At 39.8% G+C, this 22,836-nt stretch overlaps 1 protein-coding gene across 4 annotated transcripts in view; it reads left to right on the top strand.

Annotated features, from left to right (window-relative positions):
• Window positions 1-801: 801 nt before the first annotated feature.
• LOC101160713 (voltage-dependent T-type calcium channel subunit alpha-1H) overlaps window positions 802-22,836 on the top strand; it is a 76,537-nt gene continuing 54,502 nt past the window's right edge. For 2 of the 4 annotated variants that reach the window (XR_013654812.1, XM_078944244.1), the window contains exons 1-9: window positions 802-1,097; window positions 2,839-3,118; window positions 13,708-13,802; window positions 13,999-14,132; window positions 14,491-14,588; window positions 17,189-17,348; window positions 20,093-20,405; window positions 20,498-20,590; window positions 20,686-21,271. Coding sequence is in view for 3 of the 4 variants with exons in the window: in XM_078944244.1 (XP_078800370.1) it covers window positions 2,857-3,118; window positions 13,708-13,802; window positions 13,999-14,132; window positions 14,491-14,588; window positions 17,189-17,348; window positions 20,093-20,405; window positions 20,498-20,590; window positions 20,686-21,271 (1,741 nt within the window). In the remaining variant the exon portion in view is untranslated. The remainder of the gene's footprint in view (window positions 1,098-2,838; window positions 3,119-13,707; window positions 13,803-13,998; window positions 14,133-14,490; window positions 14,589-17,188; window positions 17,349-20,092; window positions 20,406-20,497; window positions 20,591-20,685; window positions 21,272-22,836) is intronic. The other 2 variants (XM_078944252.1, XM_078944256.1) reach the window with 2 other exon arrangements.

The raw sequence follows: 22,836 nt of genomic DNA on the forward strand, positions 1-22,836 counted from the left end.
TGTATATTTCTTGTTTGAGTTTAATAATAGAACCACATTAGATACAATACACTTAAAAAATAAGAAAACACACCCATGATTTTCATTGAGCACACAGTAGAGCCAACAATGATGTGAAAGCTTCAGAGGTGGCATTTCTTTTCCTAAAAGTTGCGTTTTTCATGTAAGATTATTTTTTGTCAATTGTTTTATTACAACTAAATAAGAAACTGTTCTATCCAGTTCACAAATGGTCACGAACAGGAAAATAAAAGTACGATTAGGAGTTATGATGATTGTTTTTTATATGATTTATTTAACAAAATCACGTAATTTCAGAAAAAAAGGTTAATCATTTTACAAAATTTAATTTTTTGTGACTGTCTGACAATTTTCACAAAACTTAGCAGCTAAAATTAAAAAATGTCTAAACAGGTATCCCTCCTGAAAAACATTGTTGAGCAAGAACAACTTACATGCAATGTAATTAAAATATGCATTTAAAAACGTAAAATCATTGTAATATTTTTAAAAAATCCTATATTTTTTATTACATTAATCAAATCGTCCGTGTATTTGAACTCAAAACTGGTTACAAGCTCACAGAAGAACATGGAGCAGCTGCTAAATGACAATGACAGCTCAGATCTTTCTTTTAATTAATGAGTTTATGTAAAAGTTACAACCATCATACAAAATTCTGATTCACTTCCTGATAAGCGCTGTTTTATTTTGAAGGTAAAATCTAAATATTCCTGGCCTGCCTCTCTCTTTGTGGCTTGACGCAGCTCTGCCTCCCTGCGCGCCTGAACTCTGGTACCTGACTCCGCGCTGCGCGTCCAGCGGCTAGAGGGGCGCAGACTCACTGCCGACCGCTTACTTCCAATTAAGTTGACTTTTCTTTTCTTTCTTTTGGACCAAAAGCCCGCGTCCTCTTCCCATTTTCATCTATTTTGCCTGTTTTGTAATCTTTCGGTTGACGGACTGAGTTTGGATATCAGGAGGAGGGAGACACGGGACCAGCGAACGGCTCTTAGATGGAGCAGCGGGGCTCCGGGAGCGCAGAGCGCACGGCGAACCCGGAGTGACGGAGGCTGCTGAATGGACTCTAACCTCGGGTAAGAACATCGGAGAAACTTTTTTCGGTAATATTTACTTTCCCTCCCGTTTTCTCAGTTTTCTTTATAAATCAAACGCACTGCGATTGGAAACAAGCCAACATAAAATGTCCAGGTCTTGGAATGACGCTTTTAGTCGGTGAATATGTTTTCAAAAATATAAAAGTTAATTATAATATGATAGAATCAATTCAAAATGCGTAATTGTGGAGTGTCTGCTGTATAATTAAAGAAGTTATGTTCCTCATTGTGCAGGTTAGGCCTATTTGAATTTGATATGACATCACAGGAATATATATGACTTGCTTTCTGAAAGAGATTTGGTCTTTTTTTTATCATAAGACATTGTTTCTCCTGCTCAGAGCCAGAGCTGTTCTGAATGCCACTGCTATCCCTCACAGTGCAAAGCAGTTGTTATCATTTTTGGAGAGTTGCAGTTTTTCTCCTGAACATGCTGTACATTTCTGACAAAGACATAGGGCAGGGATCCAAGTTCTGAGAAACGCTGAATTTAATACAACATTGATGACAGATGTCAGGGGTCTCATACAGGTACAGAATTGTCTTCTGGGAACATGTCCGATGAATTAATTCCATCACGGCTGGGCTGCTGGGGGAGGATTGTAATGAGTTTTTAAGATATTTTGGTAAGCACTCATCAGCAGATTTTTCTGCTGTGTAGAATAATGGCTTTTGTGTTGGTTAATTGATGTCTGCCCAATATAATCAGGACAAAAAGCCCTAAACTGTGCAGACTCTTTAAATGGCCAAGTGCCCATAATAAATTCAAGGAACAGAGGGATGGTGGCGGTCACAATCTCATTATTTTCATGAATACACACACTCGTTTGGGTCTCCTGTTTGAGTTGTCAGCTCACATGTGCCAACTTCCCTGTTGTACACAGGCTGTGTTTAGGTTCATGACTGGCTCAAGCTTCATTGTGTTTAAAATTCTTCAATTTGAGCTCCAGCTTCATACATAACTGCTCACTTTGGAGTACATTTTCCCAGGATCTCTGGGGATCCATGAGCTTCCATCCTTTCCTGCCAGACTGCACAGCAAAAGTTCCCAAAATAACAAAAACAAATGGGAGAGTATGAAATTGACGAGATGAAAAAAAACAAAAAAACTCTGAAATTGAGAAATTGGAAGGAAAAAAACTCTGCAAGACAAATGAATCTGCCTCTGTGATCATGTTTAATTCAAACTGCAATTATCATCTATTTAAGAGGCTGTGCATGATGACCCAGGACTCTGAGAAATCTAAAATAATAGAAGTGCCAGTCTGCTACAGTGCATTGAATGACATGAATTTTTTCTTAAAGTAGGAAACTTCTGTCTAAACAGAGATCTGTCCTCTTCACAGACGAAAAAAGCCTTCTAAGCCTTACTTTTCTATGCCCAGATTGTTTAAAGACAGTCTGGATTAAAAGCCTCAGCACTAATGGCCTGTTGTGTTCACAGAATGGTACAGCCGTAGGATTACTACGAGGAGTTTCTAAGTGCTCCCTCTTTTTGCTGGCCCTGTTTGCACCTCAGCTCCCATGTGTTCGTCTGTTACGCCTGGATTTATGTAAATTAATATTTCCGGCAAAGGATTTTTGGCTGGCCATGAAAGAGAAATCAACGTGGGTTCAATTTTCCCAGCTTCTTTGCCCCGCACAGGCTGGAATTTGGTTTTGGACGTGCAGAGGGATCCGTACACACTGCTGTTTCTTGAACCCACGCCCCTTTCTTTAGGTTCAGGCTGTTCACAGCATGGCCATGACGGGCATCCAGGAGCCAGACCTGGATGAACAGCGAAGAGGACCGGCGCATGAGGAAGAGGAAGAAGAGGAGGAGGAGGACGGGGAGAAGGTGCATGTGACAGTTGAGGGAGAGCACAAAGGAGAGGATGAGGAGGACGGGGAGGAAGAGGAAAAGGAAGAGCTGCCGTACCCCTCCCTTGCACCAGTGGTTCTGCTGGCTCTGACCCAAACCAGCCCTCCCCGCTCCTGGTGCCTTCGAGCTGTCTGCCACCCATATCCTTCCCCCGGGGTGCTGTGAGCATGCGTGGCGTCGTGCAGAAGTTCCTCTGTGTTTATACTGTCAGAGACACACTGCCTGTGCTCCTGTACTTCCTCAGAACTGTAACAGCAAGATGTTTGTATTAACTTTAAACACAAGGAAAGGTGGGACGAAGGTCAGAACTGAGCACGAGCGTGGGCGTGTGCACGTGTGCATAAAAGCTGTGTGTTTGTTGGAGCTCAGGTATTTCCTAGGACCCATTAGCTGCAGGAAAAGATAGCCGGCATTTTTTTTTTCCTGATCGGAGGTTTCCATAGTGACAAGCCATAATGAATCTCCAGGGTTACAGCTGCCTGTCAGTTGCATTGTCACTGGCCTATATTTATACGGAGGTACAAACAGTAAAGGCTCACATCACCTCCTAAACCCAACTTTGCTTCTGTCTTCATTGTCTCACCTTTCGTTTTCCTCTCTGTCTCCCAGTAGTTGTACTGTTAAGGTGTGTGTATAGGTGAGGCTATCAGTTCTGAAGTGTGTGTGAGCAGTCATGAATACTCTGAAGCGTGCATAAACGTCAGCATTACCTCAGGGATTTGTGGAGGCTCTCAAAATTGGATATTCTCCACAGCTTGTGACTTTTGTGTACATTCACCTACACGTGTCTGTGTGTGCTCTCCCGGTGTGTCGTAATGTGTTTGTAATTGCAGATCTATGCGCATTTGCTAAAGTCATCACTCCGCATGCCCCATGAAATATAAATACATAATTGCTGAATAAATAACATGTATAGCAAGAGGAACATAATTGGTGGGAAAAAAAATTCTGTGGACACCGTGAACCTCTCTGCTCCGTGGGTTGTTAGCATGCTCTCATCACATAGCATTGTAGCCTCTTTGTGTCAGCACTAGTTTATACACACACACACCCACACACACACACACACATGCAAATGGGCACACTCACAGGCGAGTAAATGCCCTCGCACAAACAAGGGAATCTCCCCTGGAGAGGCTTTTCAGAGGAATCACCTGGTTGCTTGGCAACAGTGGTAGCTCTGCCCCGGCAACCTGCTTACTTCCGCTTGCAGTTTTTCCATAAAGTGATTTTGCTTGTTTGTCCTGGTGCTGTCTGTGCGTCTGTGCACTTATTGGCGAGCGTCCTGTTGTACATTAATAGGTTCTGATGCTAGTCCGCTGTCCAACAGTTTTAGTGTCTGAGAGTGTTTCAGTCTGGAGTGTGTTACTGGAAGCCGTCTCCAGTGGAAGTAATGTGGCTGGACATTGTTGGACATGGATATTAATATAATCCCACTGGGGGAGGATTGGAAGTCCCCAAGAGCCAAACTTTAATGAGATCACTTGTCATTCTTTGCTTTTTTTCCTCTTAATTGATTCATAAATGAATGCATTCACTTCATTTCACATCCCTCAACTAACTTTCTAGTTGTTTTCAATTATGTTGTACATCTTTATCCTGAAGTGATTGAAATGAAATGAAATCATTTCTGATTACTACCACATACCTTTTTTTGGCAGCTGGATTGTTTCCAACAACTCTCTGTCTTTTTTTTGTTTTTTTTGTGTGTCTAATATTAACCAAGCTGCGAGTTTGCAAAATGCTGAGCCTTCATGTGACTTTCAGTCTTTTTCTTGAACATCAACTCCAATGAAAATGGTGTTTTAACAAGTTCCTGAGGCATTTTTTTATTATAGAGGACATGCATAGAGAAAATTAGACTTTAAATTCCATTTCTGAGTATTTCTTTATTTGAATTGTTGTTGATCAGGAGCAGAGGAAAATTATGCCGTTTGAAAAAGCTTGTATTTGTTCTATTGTTGGGCCACAAGATTCCTGCTCAGCTGTAGTGTGATTCGTCCACTTGCAGACAAATAGATCCATGAACGTCTTTGTTTTCCTTATCTGAGCTGGCATCTGGCTGAAAACTGGACTTCGAGAAGCTCTCCATTTTTGTTGCACCACTAATATTATGTTGTGGTTGTGAGGGGCTGTAAGTTAGCAGGAGAGGTTGTAAGTAGATAGGATTCAGGGCTGGGCTTTCTCTAAGCCAGCAAATTCACAGCCCTCAACTCAGAGGTGAATTTCTAATGAACTACTGCCGCTCTGCAGAAACTACATCCAAGAGTTGACCCAATTTTTTTGATTTTGGCTAAACACGACATAACCATAAATAAAAGACCACTGGGAACACTTTGAAAATAGATCAAAATGTGGACGAATAGGCACACACTTGCATGGATGTTTGGATATAAACAGACAGGCACACATACGTACCAGACATGACTAATTTAGGAGTGCATGAAACATTCAGAGCCACCCCTTTGTTTAAAGATGAGAAAAGCCGATTCGTTCACTCCTTCACAAGTACCTTTATGTGCTGACCTCTTTTTTTATTTAAAATTCTGCCTTTAATCGTTATCATCCCTCTTTTCTCAGGATCAGTGTTCCCTTGTTGTCTATTTTCCCACTCTTGGTTCCTCTTCTCAGACACCGTCTTAATTGGGCTGAGGTGTGCGAGTGAGTAAAGTGATAGGGAGGCAGCCACAGATTAGAAGAGATCTTACTCAAAGCAGAACGCTGTCTGAAACATTTCAGCCAATTAACACAATTCCTGCAAGTCTCCATGGCTACCAGCTGTCAAACTCTTTGGGGGTGGAGCCAGTGGGTTTGACAAGTTGACTTGGCCCACCTTTATGGGAGACACTCTCAATTACACACATACACAAACATGCACACACACACACACACCACACAGAAGATTTTGAGCTTAACTAGGTTATGTTTAATCAAGTCTCTGTGTGTGGATGCCAAAGTTAGGAAGTGAGGACAAGCAGCAGAGAGCATCAGTCTAGTAATTAACAGTCAAAGCCACTCATCACAAATGTCTCTTTGGTCGCACAACAGTCTCATTTGACGGTGATATGTTGTCTTTGTTGTGGTTTTATTGTATCAAGACGCTTTGTATTTTGAGTTTAAAAAGCAGAATTCATGAACTTTAGTGCCATAAGTTGAAGAGATAAAACTGCATGGAACTCATTAATGCATTTGTGAAAATGGAGGTGAGTTTAAAAATAACAATATTCATTAGGGGTGTAATGATTCCTTTTAATAACAATTTGACTCATATTATAATTTGAGATTGGTGAGACAATTCATATCTGACAATTGTTTCATTTTGAACGATCTGATTAACTGATCTAAAATGGATCCAAAACTTCAACCAGTGTGACTCAGAGATAAACACCTGGTACTGAACAGTGCAGCTGAAGTTTTCCAGATTCCTTGTTTTCCTTGCAAGAAAATCTAGCGTTAATTAAATATGTGTACAAACAAACAAGTAAACAAGAATTAATTACAAATCCATTCACATTTTAGTTTCCTGAAGTCCAGCCCATTGTTAGAACATTATTAGAACATTCTAGCACACTGTATGGTCACATGTCTTTGCTAAATCCAAAGTGTTTCCACACATTGGACTGGAATGATGGACTGATCAGTTTTTTGCTGCATCAAGTGTGTGTTGTCCACTGTGACACACTTGGTAGTTTTAACATTTTAGTAAAATAAACCTGCCATGTCTCAATACAAATGGTATTTTCCAATATCAATGTAATCAACTTATTTCATTTAGAAATTATTTTATAATGGTATTGGCTGATTCGATTAACAACTTGCCTCAGACAGATTGATCTGTTTGGATCATAGGAATACAAATCAATTATTCGATTAATTGATTAATTATTACACCTTTACTATTTAGTATGTATTGAATTAATAAACATGAGGGCAATATGATCAAAACAAGATCCAACATTTATTGTTTACTGTTCTTTAACATTAATCAATCCCCCTTTACAGTCAAGAGAATTTATTCATTGTTTAATGAAGACAACTGGGGATTTAAAGTGACTGTTGGAACACACTGAAAACATGGAAAATAATAAAAACAAAAACTCAGATTTAAAAACATTTAATACATAAAGGAACGAACAAAAATATATATTTTTAAATTGGAATAAATAGATGAGCTTAGTGTGTACGCCAAACTACACCACTTCATGTGCAATTTTGTTTTCATTTTTCACCCCTCATAACAGGTGAAACATCAGAGTTAGTTAAAGGATTGTACATTTACTAATGCTAATGTTTCCCTGTAAAGGTCAGTTTTTGATTTTGAAGATTTAAAAGTAACTAACAAATCGAAGACTTATGTGACAGATAAAAACATTTGTAACAAGATAAATGCATAATATTTTTGAAATTTCCTGTTTTATCTATGTTATGCAAAAGTCACCAGCACCTCTTTGTACATTTCCATTCATCTTTTGTCATTTTTTTTCTTTTTCTCCTTTTCAGCCTCATTCTGACATCTGACCAGTTTTGAATGGGGACATTTTTTACTTTTCAGCTGGAAACATATTAATAATTCAAGCAGAAATGACCACACCCTCGAGGCATCCCAGTAAACTAAAAAACTTTGAAAGGGGCCCAGCAGCTTTTGGTGCAAATTTTATCCTAGATCCATCTTTGTGGAGGTCTTGGGTCTTCTCTGGTAATTCTGGATTTCTTTCCCTGTCCAGATAACACATTTTGGCTTGGAGATTTTAAATTGCTCTCAGGAGAAACTGTATAGTGTTAGATAGATGGATATGTAATAACGAATTCAGTCTAAATCTCTGAGGGTGGTCAGGAACTGCAATTAAAGAAATAAAATTGAGCTAAAAGAAAAACAAAAAATGCTAAAAGTGAAAAAAAAAACAAAGTTGGAGAACAATTTCCTTGTGTGTGTGTATATATTTTTTATAAGCTGCCATTTAAAAATTGGAATGACACATTATATAACATACTAGGTGTTTATTTTGTTTGCTGAGCATTTTCGCTGTCACTATAATGAGTTTCTGCTTAGGAGCAGCGCTTTCACCGGGGAAGGAAACTGAGAGGAAGTGGGCTATTGGAATCAGACAGAAACTCTAAGGTCTTATTTGAGATAAAAGATGAGCTGACAGGTTTTGTAAAAGGTCATAGTCTTATTAATCTGCACGAGTTGCTCTGTATAATCCTATAATATGAGATAAGAGATTGAAATTGAGCTAATATCTCCCATTTAATGGTTTAAAATGAATACTTAAAGTCCTAATCTTTTCTTTAGCATTCCTCGTGAGACAGTGTTTTTAGAAAAAACCCGTTCAGCCCTTTGTGTGTCTGTTTGACTTTTCAGTTCCTCCTTTTAAGTTAATGAAGATTTCTCATGAAAATGTTCCCACACGCTGTCCTTAGCATGTGTGGCCCAGCCAAGGGGGGTGAGGGGGGGCAATGCCAAAAAGATCATGGTGATGTGATCTGATTTGATTTATAATGTCTGCCTGACCTTTATTACCTGAGTTGGCTCTGAAGGAGAGAGTTCAGCAGAAGGGGAGTGCAGGAGAGGAGGGACCCGACTGAAGAAGGATGTGAAGATTAGCGGATGAGGAAATTAGGAGAAAGACAAAGAGCAGAGGCTACGCAATATTTACAACTGTTTACACTTGAAAAGCTCGCAGCTGAAACCCTCATGATCCTTCATTTTGGACGGCTTTTCACAAAAACCTCCTCTTCAGTTCCCTTCTCTCCTCTTTTACTCGACCTGTATCACTGTCACTCTCCCTGCCTGCCTCTTTTCCTCTCGGTTCTCTCTTGTGATAATTATTAAGCGAAGTTCTGCTCTATCTGTTGGCTGACTTTCGAGTTTCTGGCAGAGAGAAGAGCTTTACCCAAGGGCGATCGTATGTGGAGATGGTAGAGAAAGTGGAGGACAGAGAGGAGCAAAAATGTGTATGGGAGGAGGCAAAAAAAAGAAAAAAAAACATGCAAGAAGTCATACGGAATGAAATTATGCTGAACTATATAAAGGAAGATGGAGAGAGAAAGAGAGCAGGAGGAATAAAGTGATGAGAAAAATAATTGGGCCAAAGAGAGAAAAATTAGAGTTGATAGGAAGAAAGGTTGAGAAGAGATAAAGGAATAAAACAAAGGGAAAAGAGGCTCTCTTTGAGTTTCATCAGTGATGTTGAATTATGGGCAAACTTTCGAAATAGCCCCATGTCATCCATCAATAAGACCCGAACTCAGCCCTGTTTGCTGGTTAATCTGAGTGCGCGTTTTAGAGTTATGTCAGACGCTGTCACGTACACAGATGGAGTTGGATTAAAGGGGAACTTGTCAGCTGTGAGGATTTGAAGCCTTCTTCAGCAGGAGTTGCGCGGCAGGACGTTTGCTTTTTCAGCGTCCTGCTGTATTGTTGTGTTTAGTTTGTGTTTAGCATTAATAGGGTTGCGTTCCAGTCCAGACAGGATGCAAGCGGATTGTGGAACTCAGAAGTCGGTTCCCACAGTGAGATAGTGGTTCCCATGGCAACCATAGCAAAGGGAAGACACTGGATTACCCTCGCTCCTTCCTTCTTTCCCTCATTTCTCTCACTCACTCTGTCTCAAGGGTGATAAAGGATTGTACTCTCATTAATTTTTTCCGCCCTCTCGAGAGCAAAGTGTCCGGGAAGGGGACTGTGTGTTTTGTGGGCCCATGGGTGTGCGCACACGTGTGTGTGCGTCCACGTGCATGCTCCGGGCTTTGTTATGTATGCATCCATGCTTTTTTAGTAGCCTACATTGCTGTCATTTGGAGCTCAGAAATGTGGGCTGCATTTGTGCAACACAGTGTTTTCATTTAACTATCAACTACATACTTTTCTTCCTTTTTTCTAGACTGAGCTGCTTTTCATGTCTCATACATGCTTCGTCCTCTAGTGTGACAACCAGCAAGCAACCCAGATGCCGAAACACAAGTCACCGAGATTTATGCTTAAAGCGACTTCAAAGGCCTGCTGCTTGTTTCATGGTGGCTGGTGGAATTCGTACCTGTGAACACTGAGCATTTGAAAAACATCTTGTCGGAAACTGTGCTTGTAAGGCAAGACATTAAAGCTTGTTCTTGAAAGTCTGGACAGTTTTTATTGTCAGCACTGGCAGAGTTTTCCTTGTATTTTGAACTTTTAGGATGCTAAGTATTAAATTTTATCAGATGTAATCAGCAGTTAAAACTGTTCCAGCAAAAAACGCGGCTCTAATGTTGATGAGGCAGTTTTCTTCAGGTGGTGTTTTGCAGAAATGAGCATCAGTGAGAGTGTCAAGGAGGACAGGCAGATGCAGAAGAAAAAAAAAATGTTGGGAAGATAATGAATGCAGATAAATTCACACAGGGCAGAAGAGGTCACTGAATCATTTGATGAGTATGAACATTCATTGAATTGCATTCTATATGACTTTCACAGTCATGGGGCCCAGGTGTTGATAATACAGCATAAACGCTAAAAAATCCATTTGTATATCGTTTTTTCCCCCAAAATTGTCAGGAGAGAAGAGACAATCACTACCTAATTTTTTTTGCTTTGTTTTTTCTTTTGACAGAGCTGATATTGTATAGAAATACAACACATATTTTCTGTGTGAGACAATTTTGTTAGATGCAAAAATTACTTCTTTAAATATTGCATTTGACACATACCAACTTTTTTTAAGGTTGAGTCATTTGCTTTCACAAATAAGTTCTTGTTTGAATTTTTTTAAAATGTTTTTTAACCTTTTAACAACGGAGACATTGCCGGTGACACCTAAGTAACGCACTCTCGTTGAAACTATCGTAACTCTTCGACTGCTTACGTGATCAATGTGAACAGTAGCGGTTTTAGGCACGGGCCATACGGGCGATCGCCCGGGGCGGAAAAATGACGGAGGGGCGGCGCCAGCGGCTCAGCTCTTGTAAAATACTTTATGCACCACTATTGTTTTACTTATATCACAGAGTTTGTAACAGCCTGAAACCTGGCGGCGCCCCCGCCCCGCAGCTGCGCTCCCTCCTGTCTTTGAGAAGTAGACGCAAATGTGTGTGAGAAGGAGAAGGGAGGGGGCGCGGGGTGAAGAAGGAGAAGGGAGGGGGCGCGGGGTGAAGGGTGCAGGCTGAGACAACGAGGCGAGCACGGAGCGCAAAACGCATGCGCAAACCTGGCTGGATCTTCTTCCAGAGGGGCAACGGTCGCGGGCCGCGGCTCAGTGCTTGAAGAAAAAATAAAAATAAAAATTGCGCCGCCATGTAGCGAATTGGCGCCCCTGGGTGCAGCTGCACGCGCTCCTGCTGGAAATGTTTGACGAACGGGGGGCAGCAGGTATAAAAAAGGTATAAAAAAATCATGCTTTTTTGGTTATTTTTGTGTGAAATGCCCAAATAAAAAATGGGAAAACAAAAAAATTCTTCACTTAGATGACAGTTGGTTTAGTCGACAGACTTGATACCTATGTCAGGACATTTATGCTAAATGCAAAAACATCTGAAATCTGGAGAAAAAAGGTCAAAGCTGGTGCCCAATTTAGAAAGAAAAGAAGAAGAGGAGAAAAGAGACAAAGAAAAGGGTATTATCGCATAGCTAGATGCACGTTTTCTAAATTCGAATGCTACCTGCCCTCCAACAACAACAACGTTGCAGAGGAAAAATCTCTTGTTTGGTCTATCATGACCAAAACTGAAGTAGGCCCAAATATTGCAAATAACGTCATTTTTAAGATATTTATTCTTAAATGTTTGCTCTGCCTTAACTTGTAACATTAGTTATGATTCGTGTGTCTGTCTGCTCTGCTGTATCACAAAGTTTTTGTTGCGTTTTATTGTTGTATATTAGTTCATAATGTTAAATAAGCTGTGATGGTAGCATGCTGCTGCTGCTGCTGCTGCTGCTGCTGCTGCTGCTGTTAGCTTTTCAAAACTCCAGTTGATCAAGTCATACCTGAGGTCACCAAAGTCTCAGGAGCAACTCACTAACCTGCTGTTGTTAATATCAATCATGCAGGGGGGGGAGCAGATTTCATATGATGACGTTATTGACAAGCTTGCATCAGGAAGGCCACAAAGGTTAGGTTTAGTTAGTGTTTTCTGTTCTTAGTGCTGCAGTTACATTTATTCTAGTGTATTATTAGTGTGATTTGTAGTTTATAATATTTATTTCAGATTATTTGTGTTTGATTAAATATTTTTGTATTTTCAGTTACAATAAATGGACAAAGTGACTCTATTGGGGGGGGGGGGGGGGGGGGGGGGGGGCCAGATGAGGGTCTCGCCCGGGGAGTAATTCAGGGTAGAACCGCCACTGAATGTGAACCAACTGAGTCTGATGAAAAACAGCTTTTTTAGTGGCTCTGCACTGATATATGAAAGCCTGTACTAAGGCTTTGCATCTTTATGTAAAGTGTTACATTATGAAGAAAAGCCACTTGTCTGTTACAGAATCAACTGATTTACATCACTTGGGTAAACATTTCACTACTATAAAGTGTTGTACTTCAGCACAAAGGCTGCTTTTCTACGGATATAATCCCGCTGTTATTATGGTAATTTGCGTAAACAGTAAAGATTAACAGTAGTTTGAAAGATGTTAACACTGGAGCTAAATGCTGTGGCTTTTATTTACCATTTTGCAGTGTTTAGCCAAAATCAAAAACTCTGTGTTGCAGACTGGCAGGAGTTCATCAGAAACTCGCCTCTCAGTTGTGGACTGTTGGTGTGTAGGTAACCCTCCACTGATATCCCATCATCCCTTTGTTTGCACTCTCACCTGCTAGCTTACAGCCCCTCACAACCCTAAACTAATATAAGTGGTGCAACAAAAATGGTGAGCCATATTGGAACTATCCAGCCACAGAGCTTGGAGCCAGATGCCCGCTCAGACAAAGACAATAAAAACGTACATGGATCTATAAAAGAAAGAAAAACATACTCAGAAACACAGTTTTGATCTTAAAATCCTTTTTATACAGCATGTCCTCCTTCATGAGAAAGATGTTAAAGCACTAAAAGCACAATTTTCATTGGAATGACTATTTTAAGAAGCAGCTTTGTGATAAATCCAGCTACATTCTTTTAGTTTACAAAGCTGTTAATTTCCACAGAATTTATTTCTGCTTGTAAAATTAAACTGCGTCAACAGCTGTCTGAAATATATATAATTTGACAATGAGAAACAAAACAATTCACAGCCAAATTATTTTTTGAGAAGCTTGATAAAACCAAGAAGCAGAGATCATTCAAACCTCCTCGGGGTCAATTCGATGACAACCATACCTGCTGCATACTGCTGTATCACAACCATTTTGACCTTTGTCTAATCCTTGTCTGAGATTTCTCTGCATTGGGAGTTTAGAATGGATGGGTCAGACAAGGTCTCTTGAGGGTTACGGGGACAGCAACTGTTGCACAGTCAAAATCATAAACAAAGAAAAGTCGGATTTTGACTTTAGACTGTGATTATCATACTTATTATACTTATTTGACTTTAGACTAATTATCCAATCTATTTGAGCTCGATATTTAGCTTCAAAATAGGTTTATAAAAGTTTTCCTACTGTGATGTAAAAATTGTGCTTTGAATGAGTCTAGAAGATGTTTGAACTGTAAATAGATAAGAGGAATGAAACTAAATGTGTTCATACTGTCACATTTTATTATTGCTGTTGGCTTTTGTTCATATGCTCAGATTTGAAGTATGGCCTTAACCTTGTGTCACATGGTTTGAGCGTGTGAGCATTTTGGCCATCCTACTGAACTGTGTCACTTTGGGGATGTTCCAGCCTTGTGGCCACACCCCCTCCGTGCTGCAGGTACAGCACACACACACACACACACGCACGCAGATGCAATCATCGAAAAGCACAAACTAATCATATTAGGCATTGTGAAGTTATTACCAAGGGACTGAAATGTGTTTGACTTCATTTTTATTCAACGTGATCAGTTTGTTCTAATCCTGTGCATTTCTGTGTGTGTGTGTGGGTTTGTGTGCGTGTGTGCGCGCAGGCTTTGGATGATGGCATCTTTGCATTTTTTGCTGGTGAAATGGTGGTGAAGATGGTAGCTCTTGGGGTCATAGGTCAGAAAGGTTACCTTGGCGACACATGGAACAGATTGGACTTCTTCATTGTTATTGTGGGGTGAGTGCTTTGCAGACACACACCCACATGCACGCATAGAAACACTCATATGACATTAAATATGAGCCAAAAGTGTGTCTGTGTGACTTTTGTAGAAAGCTTAGACACTTGTTTAATGCCAGCTAAATGTCAAGCGTGTGTGTGAGCATGTGGATGTACAAGGCTGAGGTGCGTGCGTGTGTGAATGCTTCATTGAATGACAATTGCATCTGTTGGTCCTGAGAGAGATGGACCTCAGCGATTGGTAGTTAAAAGACTGTGTATCCCAGAGAATAAATTCCCTGCAGACGCTCAGGGTTTACCAAGGTCAGCGTGATCGGGATGCCAGAAAGAAGATGGTGGTTTTCCCTTGTTACAGCATGCTGGAGTACTCTCTGGATGGACACAACGTCAGCCTATCAGCCATCCGGACTGTTCGGGTTCTCCGCCCACTGAGAGCCATCAACAGAGTTCCCAGTAAGATTCTTTCTCTCCTTTCTTTGTCAATATCCAGTTCACCCAGAAAAGATAAATTGAGTCTTAGGCTGTACATAAAGCATTGTCTACAAGTTTTATCTCCAAGTGCTGAGACTCTCCTATCTATTCTGTTGTCTATCTTCATTGTGTCTCAAACTTATATTGTTTTGAAAAAGTTTGTAAAGCAATTTTTTCACACCCAAGGGAGAAACAGTTGAAGCATTAATGCTTTACTCAGTAACATCATCATGCCACTCTGGCACACGGATGTGTAGGAGTTTGCCTGTAAATATGGACAATGACATGATCATTAAAACAGATATTTGAAGGCTTGAATACAGTTTTATCTCGCTGTTCTTAATATTTGCCTGATTGTCTCAATCCACCATCCTACTTGTTTTTCAACTATCCATGCCTCACTCCCCACCTGACTCACATGATTCCAGGTTCTGACTGACTAAACACAACTGATCATCAGCAGCAGAAAAACCAGCAGAGGAGGTTGGATCTCTAGGATCAGGATTGACGTAATCACTTTCTGCCACCTTGGTTGTGTTGGATTGATCTTTTGCCATTGGATTTACTTAAAGTCCCACTCTGATCCTCTTTTGATCTATTTTAAAAGCGTTCCCAGTGGTCTTTCAATTGTGATTATGCAGTTTTTAGCTAAAATCAATAACCTGTGTTGTTTTCTAGGATGTAGCTTCTGCAGAGCGGCAGTAGATCTTTGTTAAAATTCGCCTCTCAGTTGTGGGCGGGACTCTTGGTGCAGAGCAAAACGAGAGCTATGTGTTTACACTCACTCCTCTCTCCCACTGGTTTACAGCCTCTCACACCCCCCCAACCTAACTTTACCAGTGTGGCAAAACTGGTGAGTCATACTGGAGCTATCCAGCCGTACAGTTTGGAGCCAGATACCAGCTCAGACGAGAAAAACAAAGATGAACTTGGATCTATTCGTCTACAAGTGGATCCATCAGAATGGAGTGGAGCAGAGAGCCTGTGAACCACCCAGTGTATTTTCTATTACACAAATAAGAGCTCTTTCAAGCTGCATTTTTTCGTCTGCTCCTGATTCACAAAAGTTTGAACAAAAAAAAACACAATTTTAAGCTAATTTTATTCATATCTATCCTCCATCATCAGAAAAATGCCACAAAAACATATTAAAAACACCAAAAACATGATTTTCATCTGAGTGGGTCTCTAAGCATATGAAAAGGAAAAGTCCAACATGGAGTAAAAGACTGTCAGTGCAGCCATTGTTTATAGTACTTTAACCATGTTTCTTTGGTTACCTTGTTTTATTCTATCAACAATAAGGTAATGTTTGAAGCACTGAAGACAATCCTCTCTACTTTGGTTGATCATGCACAATTTCCCCTTTAAAAGGTTTGGATTGGACATACTTGATCTGAATGACTCATAAAAACCTTCAAGCATTTCATCATGGTTTACAAAGAATATCTATATATCTATATATATCTATATTTTACTCGAGAGGGTTTTCTAATGATTTTTTTTATCTGAAAAAAAAAAGAAAATGTATTATTACTTTATTTAAACTAATCTCATTAATCTCAAAGATTCAATTCTTTATAGTGCTCTCCACAAAGGAAACAGCTCCCATCTTGATACAAAGAAATTCCTACTTAGGCAAAACAATTACCTTTTTATTCAACCTCAGAATCTAAAGGATAAAAAAAAAATTTCAATAACCTTTTTTCTGTTTTGCAAAAATTGCAGAAACACAAAAAGTTGCCGGTAAAAGTAGGTGAGCACTGCTCCAAGGCCTTAATGGATGTTAAACCACAACATTTGCGAGATAGATTCCAATAGTCTGCTGAAATCTTTAAGGTGCAAACTCTGGAGAGCTATTGCCTGTGAGCAAAACAATGAAAACAAAATGTTAACTCAACACTTTTACAGCTTGTCCCACCAACTTTCCGTTCCCGTTAATTGGATGGTGTAAAGAAGCAGCTGCAGTTTCTGCATTACTGATTTGATGTAGAAGTGTCCTCAACAGAAAGTCAGCAGGCTCATTAGTCACAACCGAGACAATGAAAAATGTGTCAATTGTCCTCGTTTCCTCTGACCACACTGTAAACTTCACATCATTTCTTTCACAAGAAACAAAGAGCTGTAGCAACTGGTAACAATGGCCGTTCTGCCTTTGATGAATGCAAGTCTAAACAAATCAGGACGCGCTGAACAAAGTAATGGAAATCACTTTAATGCCCGTGACATTCTCAGCAGCTTAGCCCACAACCTGTTCAGCCAATTTCGTGTTGTTCTTTTCTGCCCCTGTGACATTGGCACATTGCCTGCTGAATTTTTACAAGAAACTCAAAACAATAATGAGTGGAGTTTAGTGTGTGTGTGCTCCTTTGGAAGGTGAACTGGAGGGTAACTATTAGCATTTGAACTGCAATTATCTCTACTGAGCTAATTGCACAGCTTCAGTTTTTTTTTTTTTTTGCAGATTGCATAGCCCTCACCTATCTGATAATTGTTTTCTTAACACTTTTGTTTGAACCTAGGTGCACTTTGCTTGTTTCTTGACGTTTTGTTGTGTGTTGTTTTTATTTATCTTTTGACAGGTATGCGTATCCTGGTCACACTCCTGTTAGACACACTTCCGATGTTGGGCAATGTGCTGGCGCTCTGCTTCTTTGTTTTCTTCATCTTTGGCATTGTTGGTGTTCAGCTGTGGGCTGGACTACTGAGGAATCGCTGTTTCATAGAAGAGGATGTGAAGATGTAAGTTTCCATGGTAACAGGCTGATGCCACAAGACAGGGGAGCACCTGACTCATTACTCCCAACACTGTGACGGGAGTTTGCTTACAACTGATTATCTTCTTTTATCCAATTATCATTTAAACATGCACACAGTCCTTCCGAGGGTGTTTATGCTTCACCAACTCCCAAATGGGAGCCAGTTATGTCAAATTATGTGACAACATAACAAATAAATCAAGGGCTCAAACAAAGAAAATGAATTTAGTAAACGGGTATTTTTAAATTTAAAAAATATACAGAATCGCTATGATATTTACTATGACATTTACATCCAAGCTCCAGGAAGTCCCATACAGACTAAAGCTGTGATATCAGCAGGGGACACTGTTGATTTTTGGGAAAATCAGAAAAAGAGTCTTTTTTTCTCAGACATCAGCTTCATTGTCTCCCTCATGTCATGTTTGATTAGTTTCTTGATCAGTGTCCGCAGACCGACACACGACATGGCATGACATGACTGTCACCTCCTGATCAAACATGTCCTCATTTGACTAAAGTGCAAAACCCCCTGACAGGGCTTTGGTGCTGCAATGTTACAATGCATTTGCCATTGTACCTAGAGTCACCCTCTAATGAAAACAAGTATGGGATAATGGCCGACCAAGTGTGCATTATCAGAAATTATTGCACGGCGTGGAAGCCTGAACCGTTGCTTTCGCAGAGTACTTAAATTTTGATAATGCTAATACCATGGTCTCTTACATAAGAAACAAATATCTAATCAGTTTTTATTACTTTAGTCTTGTTATTTTTTTGTTTTAGATCGCTTTTTTTCACGAAAAGCGGATGATATGTTAGGTGGTGCATCGCGTTGTCAAGGTAACATGGCAACGCACCGCTTAGCCGGCTGAGCAGGGACCAATTTCAACTTCAGTGGCAAAGGAAAGCGATATACAGTACAGTATATGCTGATTGTCAAGATGGGTTAAATAAAGCATCAGTTCAGAGAGAAAATTCACCTCTTACCGCTTGTTTTTGTCCAGATGACAAATCTAAAGTTTTTTTTAGATTTTTTTGTAGGTGTGCATTATCACTGTCCATTATAACTTTTTAATCCAAACCCAGTAGCCAATCAGAAACAAGTATTCACTCCTGGACCAGTGAGTAGTGGTGTCTGAATTGTTTTTAAAATTCAGGGCACTACAAAGTGCAGCACTATATCGTTTTTCAGTAGCTAGGGATTGATTACCAGTAGGTTGAAAATTCGGAAATAGCCATTACCGTATAGTAGTTCTTCTAAATCTTATTTCATGGAGAAAGTGAATCGTTGCATCCCTACATCATATTTGCGTCGATAGTATCAAACACATGTTGGGCTAAATTTAAGGATTCATTGTTTATTGTTGTTTTGCATTACACAGGCTTAGGAAAAGCCAAGTGAAAGGTTTTTCTTTATTGTTACTCACTTATAAGCAAATTTGAAAAATATTTTTTTGAATATGTAGATTTTTGTTGTTGTTTTGTAATAAATGAGTCACACTGAAAAACGAAAACAAAACCTTGACCCAATACCTGAGATTTTAACCAAGTCGTGAGGAAAGTTAATTGTTGCATCCTTCTCATTCAAATGAATGATGAGAAGGATGAATGAGAAGGTGTGTCCAAACTTTTGGTCTGTAGAACTTCCTTCAACTTTTAACCAGACCTTGACACTGTGAAGTTGACCAAAAGAAAGTCTTTTACAGCGGTTCTCAATTTTCCCAAGTGTTGCAGGTCCTTGTCCTCATGTTGCCAAAATTGAAACATGTTTTTTTAATTTCCAGCACAAAAAGTCTCTCAAATTGGTTAGAGGCATTTATGATGTCCAAAAGCCCTCTTGAAAAGTTGTTGATTTTTTATATTTATTATTTTTTTAAGAAAATGTGTGAGAAATGTAGGGCAGCTTAAGGTAAAACTAAATTTTGAACAAACCGGAAAAAAACAAGGATTCTGACATTTTTTCTTGTTTGTCCCACACGTTTGAAAGGGGTAAAACTCAAACAATATCGGTAAAGTCGAACTTTATCCAGTAAATTGTTGTGGATTTGCATATTTTCCTGTATGTCCGCAAAGTCTCAAACATCCACAATTCAGTCAGTCATCACCATTAAAATGTGATTTTGTTTGTTATTAATAAAATGTAGAAGGTAATAATGAGAAATATGATGACAAGAATATGTTATGCATTCTTAAATTACATACTACTGTTTTATACTATTATTTTAGCTCTCTTTGTGCAATTCCTTATGGCCTCATTCACTTTTAGGTGTTTTATGCAGTCCATCTATATCTGGGAAGAAAAAAACTTTCATTTGAGATAAAGCACACCCTATTAGGGCTGGACAGTACTAACTCTAACCGCTGAAAAGCTCAGGGTAATGTAAGCTGAGCATTTTTCACACCAATGACCAATCCTGTTGCTCTCTAAGTAAAGATACAGACCTCTGTTTGGAGAGATGATGCATCAAATACTTTCAAGAATTTGCCTTTTTTTTGCCACTAAACATTAAGTATGTAAATGTTTGTATGTTTATTTTATATACAGTCGGTTCTCACTAACACAACACACAACTCCGTATTTACAGACCAAGTGATTGTGGACGTATTAAAAGATTTTATCATCAAAATGTTGGTGCTTTAAATTGTTTCATGACATTTATGAGAACATAGTAAAGGTTTAAGATTTGATATCAGCTGTAACTTGTATTTATTCCCACCCTGCAGGAGATACAACATCACCTTCCTAAATGACTACTATAAGCCCGATGGCACAGATGACCACCCTTTCATCTGCTCAACGGCGAGGGAAAATGGGATGCTCCGGTGCTCAGATGTGCCTCGTCGCCGTGTGGGAAGGACTCACTGCAACCTGGATGCAGATGAAGCCTTTTCAGAGACAGGACTCAAAGGAGATGAATCAGAGTCATGTGTGAACTGGTACCAGTTTTACAACCAATGTCGAGCTGGAGAACTAAATCCACACAAAGGAGCTATTAACTTTGATAATATTGGATATGCATGGATCGCCATTTTCCAGGTACGCCCAGTGTGTTTGCAAGAATGGATTTTTTCCTCAGTGGAAGTATGTGAGCACGTTGGTAACTTTTCATTTGTTTGAGTTTTGCTCAGGTGATTACTCTAGAGGGCTGGGTTGACATCATGTACTACGTCATGGATGCACACTCCTTTTACAACTTCATCTACTTCATCTTCCTCATCATCGTAAGTTAACATCTGTCCTCTCACCTGCACATTTGCATAAAAAAGGAGGCGTGGTCTTCAGCTTGAGTATCTAACGTCTGCACTCTCCTGACCAGGTGGGATCTTTTTTCATGATCAACTTGTGCCTGGTTGTCATAGCAACGCAATTTTCCGAAACCAAGCAGAGAGAACACGCCTTAATGAAATCGGAGCAGCGAGCCCGGCAGCTCCACCAATCAGCTTCCACCCTCGCCAGTGACAGCCAGCCAGGGAGCTGCTACGAGGAGATCATCCGCTACCTGGCACACCTGGGCCGCAAAGCATGGCGGCGGATTTCCCGCTGCTACAGCCAGATATGGAGACGCTTGCGTTGCACATGTGTGCGCCGCAAGGATCAAGGCAGTGGGTCTGCCAGAGGAGGCGGAGTCGGAGAGATGAATGGACTTGCCAGCAGGCACTCAGGCCACGCCCCCAATGACCTACCCCATCTTCATCAGCTGTATTATAATCATCATCATCATCATCACCAGTACCATCACCAGCATTATCAGTCTGAGCTCCCCGTCAGTAATGGAGGGAGCAGTTTTAATTATCCTTTCATATCACCCTTCCTCAGTCACCTGGATGATAAGAACCAGGACCAGAAGAGGCTGGTTGCTATGGAAACCATCAACAGACTGCCGCAGCTGGTGCTGGAGCACGGTGAGAAACGAGGGGGATGCGTGTGTGTGTGTGCATGAATGCTCCCGCAGTCAGCGTATGTGTGTTGCCTCAGAGGTGGGAGTGTAGACTTTTATCTGGCTGTGCACCCCCACGCTACTGTAGCACAGTTAGTGTTAAACGCTTTGATGAGGCCACCTTTATTATGTCTCTGTGTGAGTCCACTCTACTTCTTTAACTCACTCTTCTGTAATTATTCACTCACATTTCTGCAGTTTTAAAAAACTGCAGCTTCATTATTCATATCAAGATCACGGAACATTAAAACATTTAACACACTGAAAGAATTTTAAAGAGATCAATTTTTAACCCAACACACTATATGCTTGTTTTATTACACAGAATTGACTTACTCTAGAAGTAAAAGTACAGTAAAATCATACATTATGCTGCATCTGACTTTGACGCCATCTATAAGGCTTAAATCCATCAGATCCGAGATGTGCCCCTTGGACAGCACTCAAATAACGTGAGAAAACCTTTTCAGAGTGCAGAAGGATTTGATACGGCTGTTTTCTTTCAACACTGAAAGACTAGTTCTGAAATAAGTGAAGCGTAAACAGCTATGCTGACGTTTCTTGGAGCTGTCACTGTTGACTGTCATCACAATTAAAACCTGCCTGTAGCTGCCAATATACCGCAGGAAACTGCTGTGTCCACTGTGCCGTGGCCACAAATGCGTTGCCTTGAAGCCTGGCAAAATGAATTTCCTGGTAAAGATCTACCATTTTGTCAGAATCCAGCTGCCTTGCAGGCTTCTGGAGAAACAGAAGGCCGACCCGCTGGCGTTGGATATTCTATTATGACCCGATAAAGAAAAAATATAAGCAAAAATATAATCAATGCCAGATGTTTATGCAATATTTTTTAAAATGCCAACTCATTAAATGTTTTTTGTCAAGGAAAACAAAAAGCATGTTTTAAAGTTTTTTTTAAAATTTACTTCTCTGTCTAGTTTGATTAAGTCTTTTGGACACAATGGACCAAGATGAAGTCTCTTTATAAAAGAGAAGACCACCAACAGAAACATGTGCAGGGAGGTTGCTTCCCTGCCCTTCACATTTTAGCGGTGATAAGAAGATTTTAAAAGCAAACAATAAAAAATTAAATCAGGAGTACTTTCTAAAGGGAAGACAAAGACAGCAAAGCAGTTGTGGCATATATACTCATGAAAAGTGACATAATGGGGTGAGACATCTTCTAGCAGCCTAAAGGCAAATATCATCACCTTCCTAAAATAATAGTCGAAGTCATTTTTTGATAAACTTTTTCACAGACTCTTTTATATATTTTTGGTTGAGTTTTTTTTAAATAAGAAACAAATTTAAGCCAATTAAAAGACTAAAGATTACTAAATGAAGACAAAGAAAAACTTTTTTTGTTAGTTTACCTTTAGGATGGGAAATATGCTGATTTAGAAGTTTGTAATCTTTATAGTTCATTAACTCTTTGGTGCACTCAAAAAGCTTATATTTAAGAAGCCTCTGCAAGCATCTTTCTCTTTTTGACACAAGGGATTGTGACAGTAGGGATGATGGGAAATAAGG

Source organism: Oryzias latipes, chromosome 1 (assembly GCF_053564925.1).
Source record: "Oryzias latipes strain Hd-rR chromosome 1, Olatipes_Hd-rR_3.1".
Taxonomy (NCBI): Eukaryota; Metazoa; Chordata; class Actinopteri; order Beloniformes; family Adrianichthyidae; genus Oryzias; species Oryzias latipes.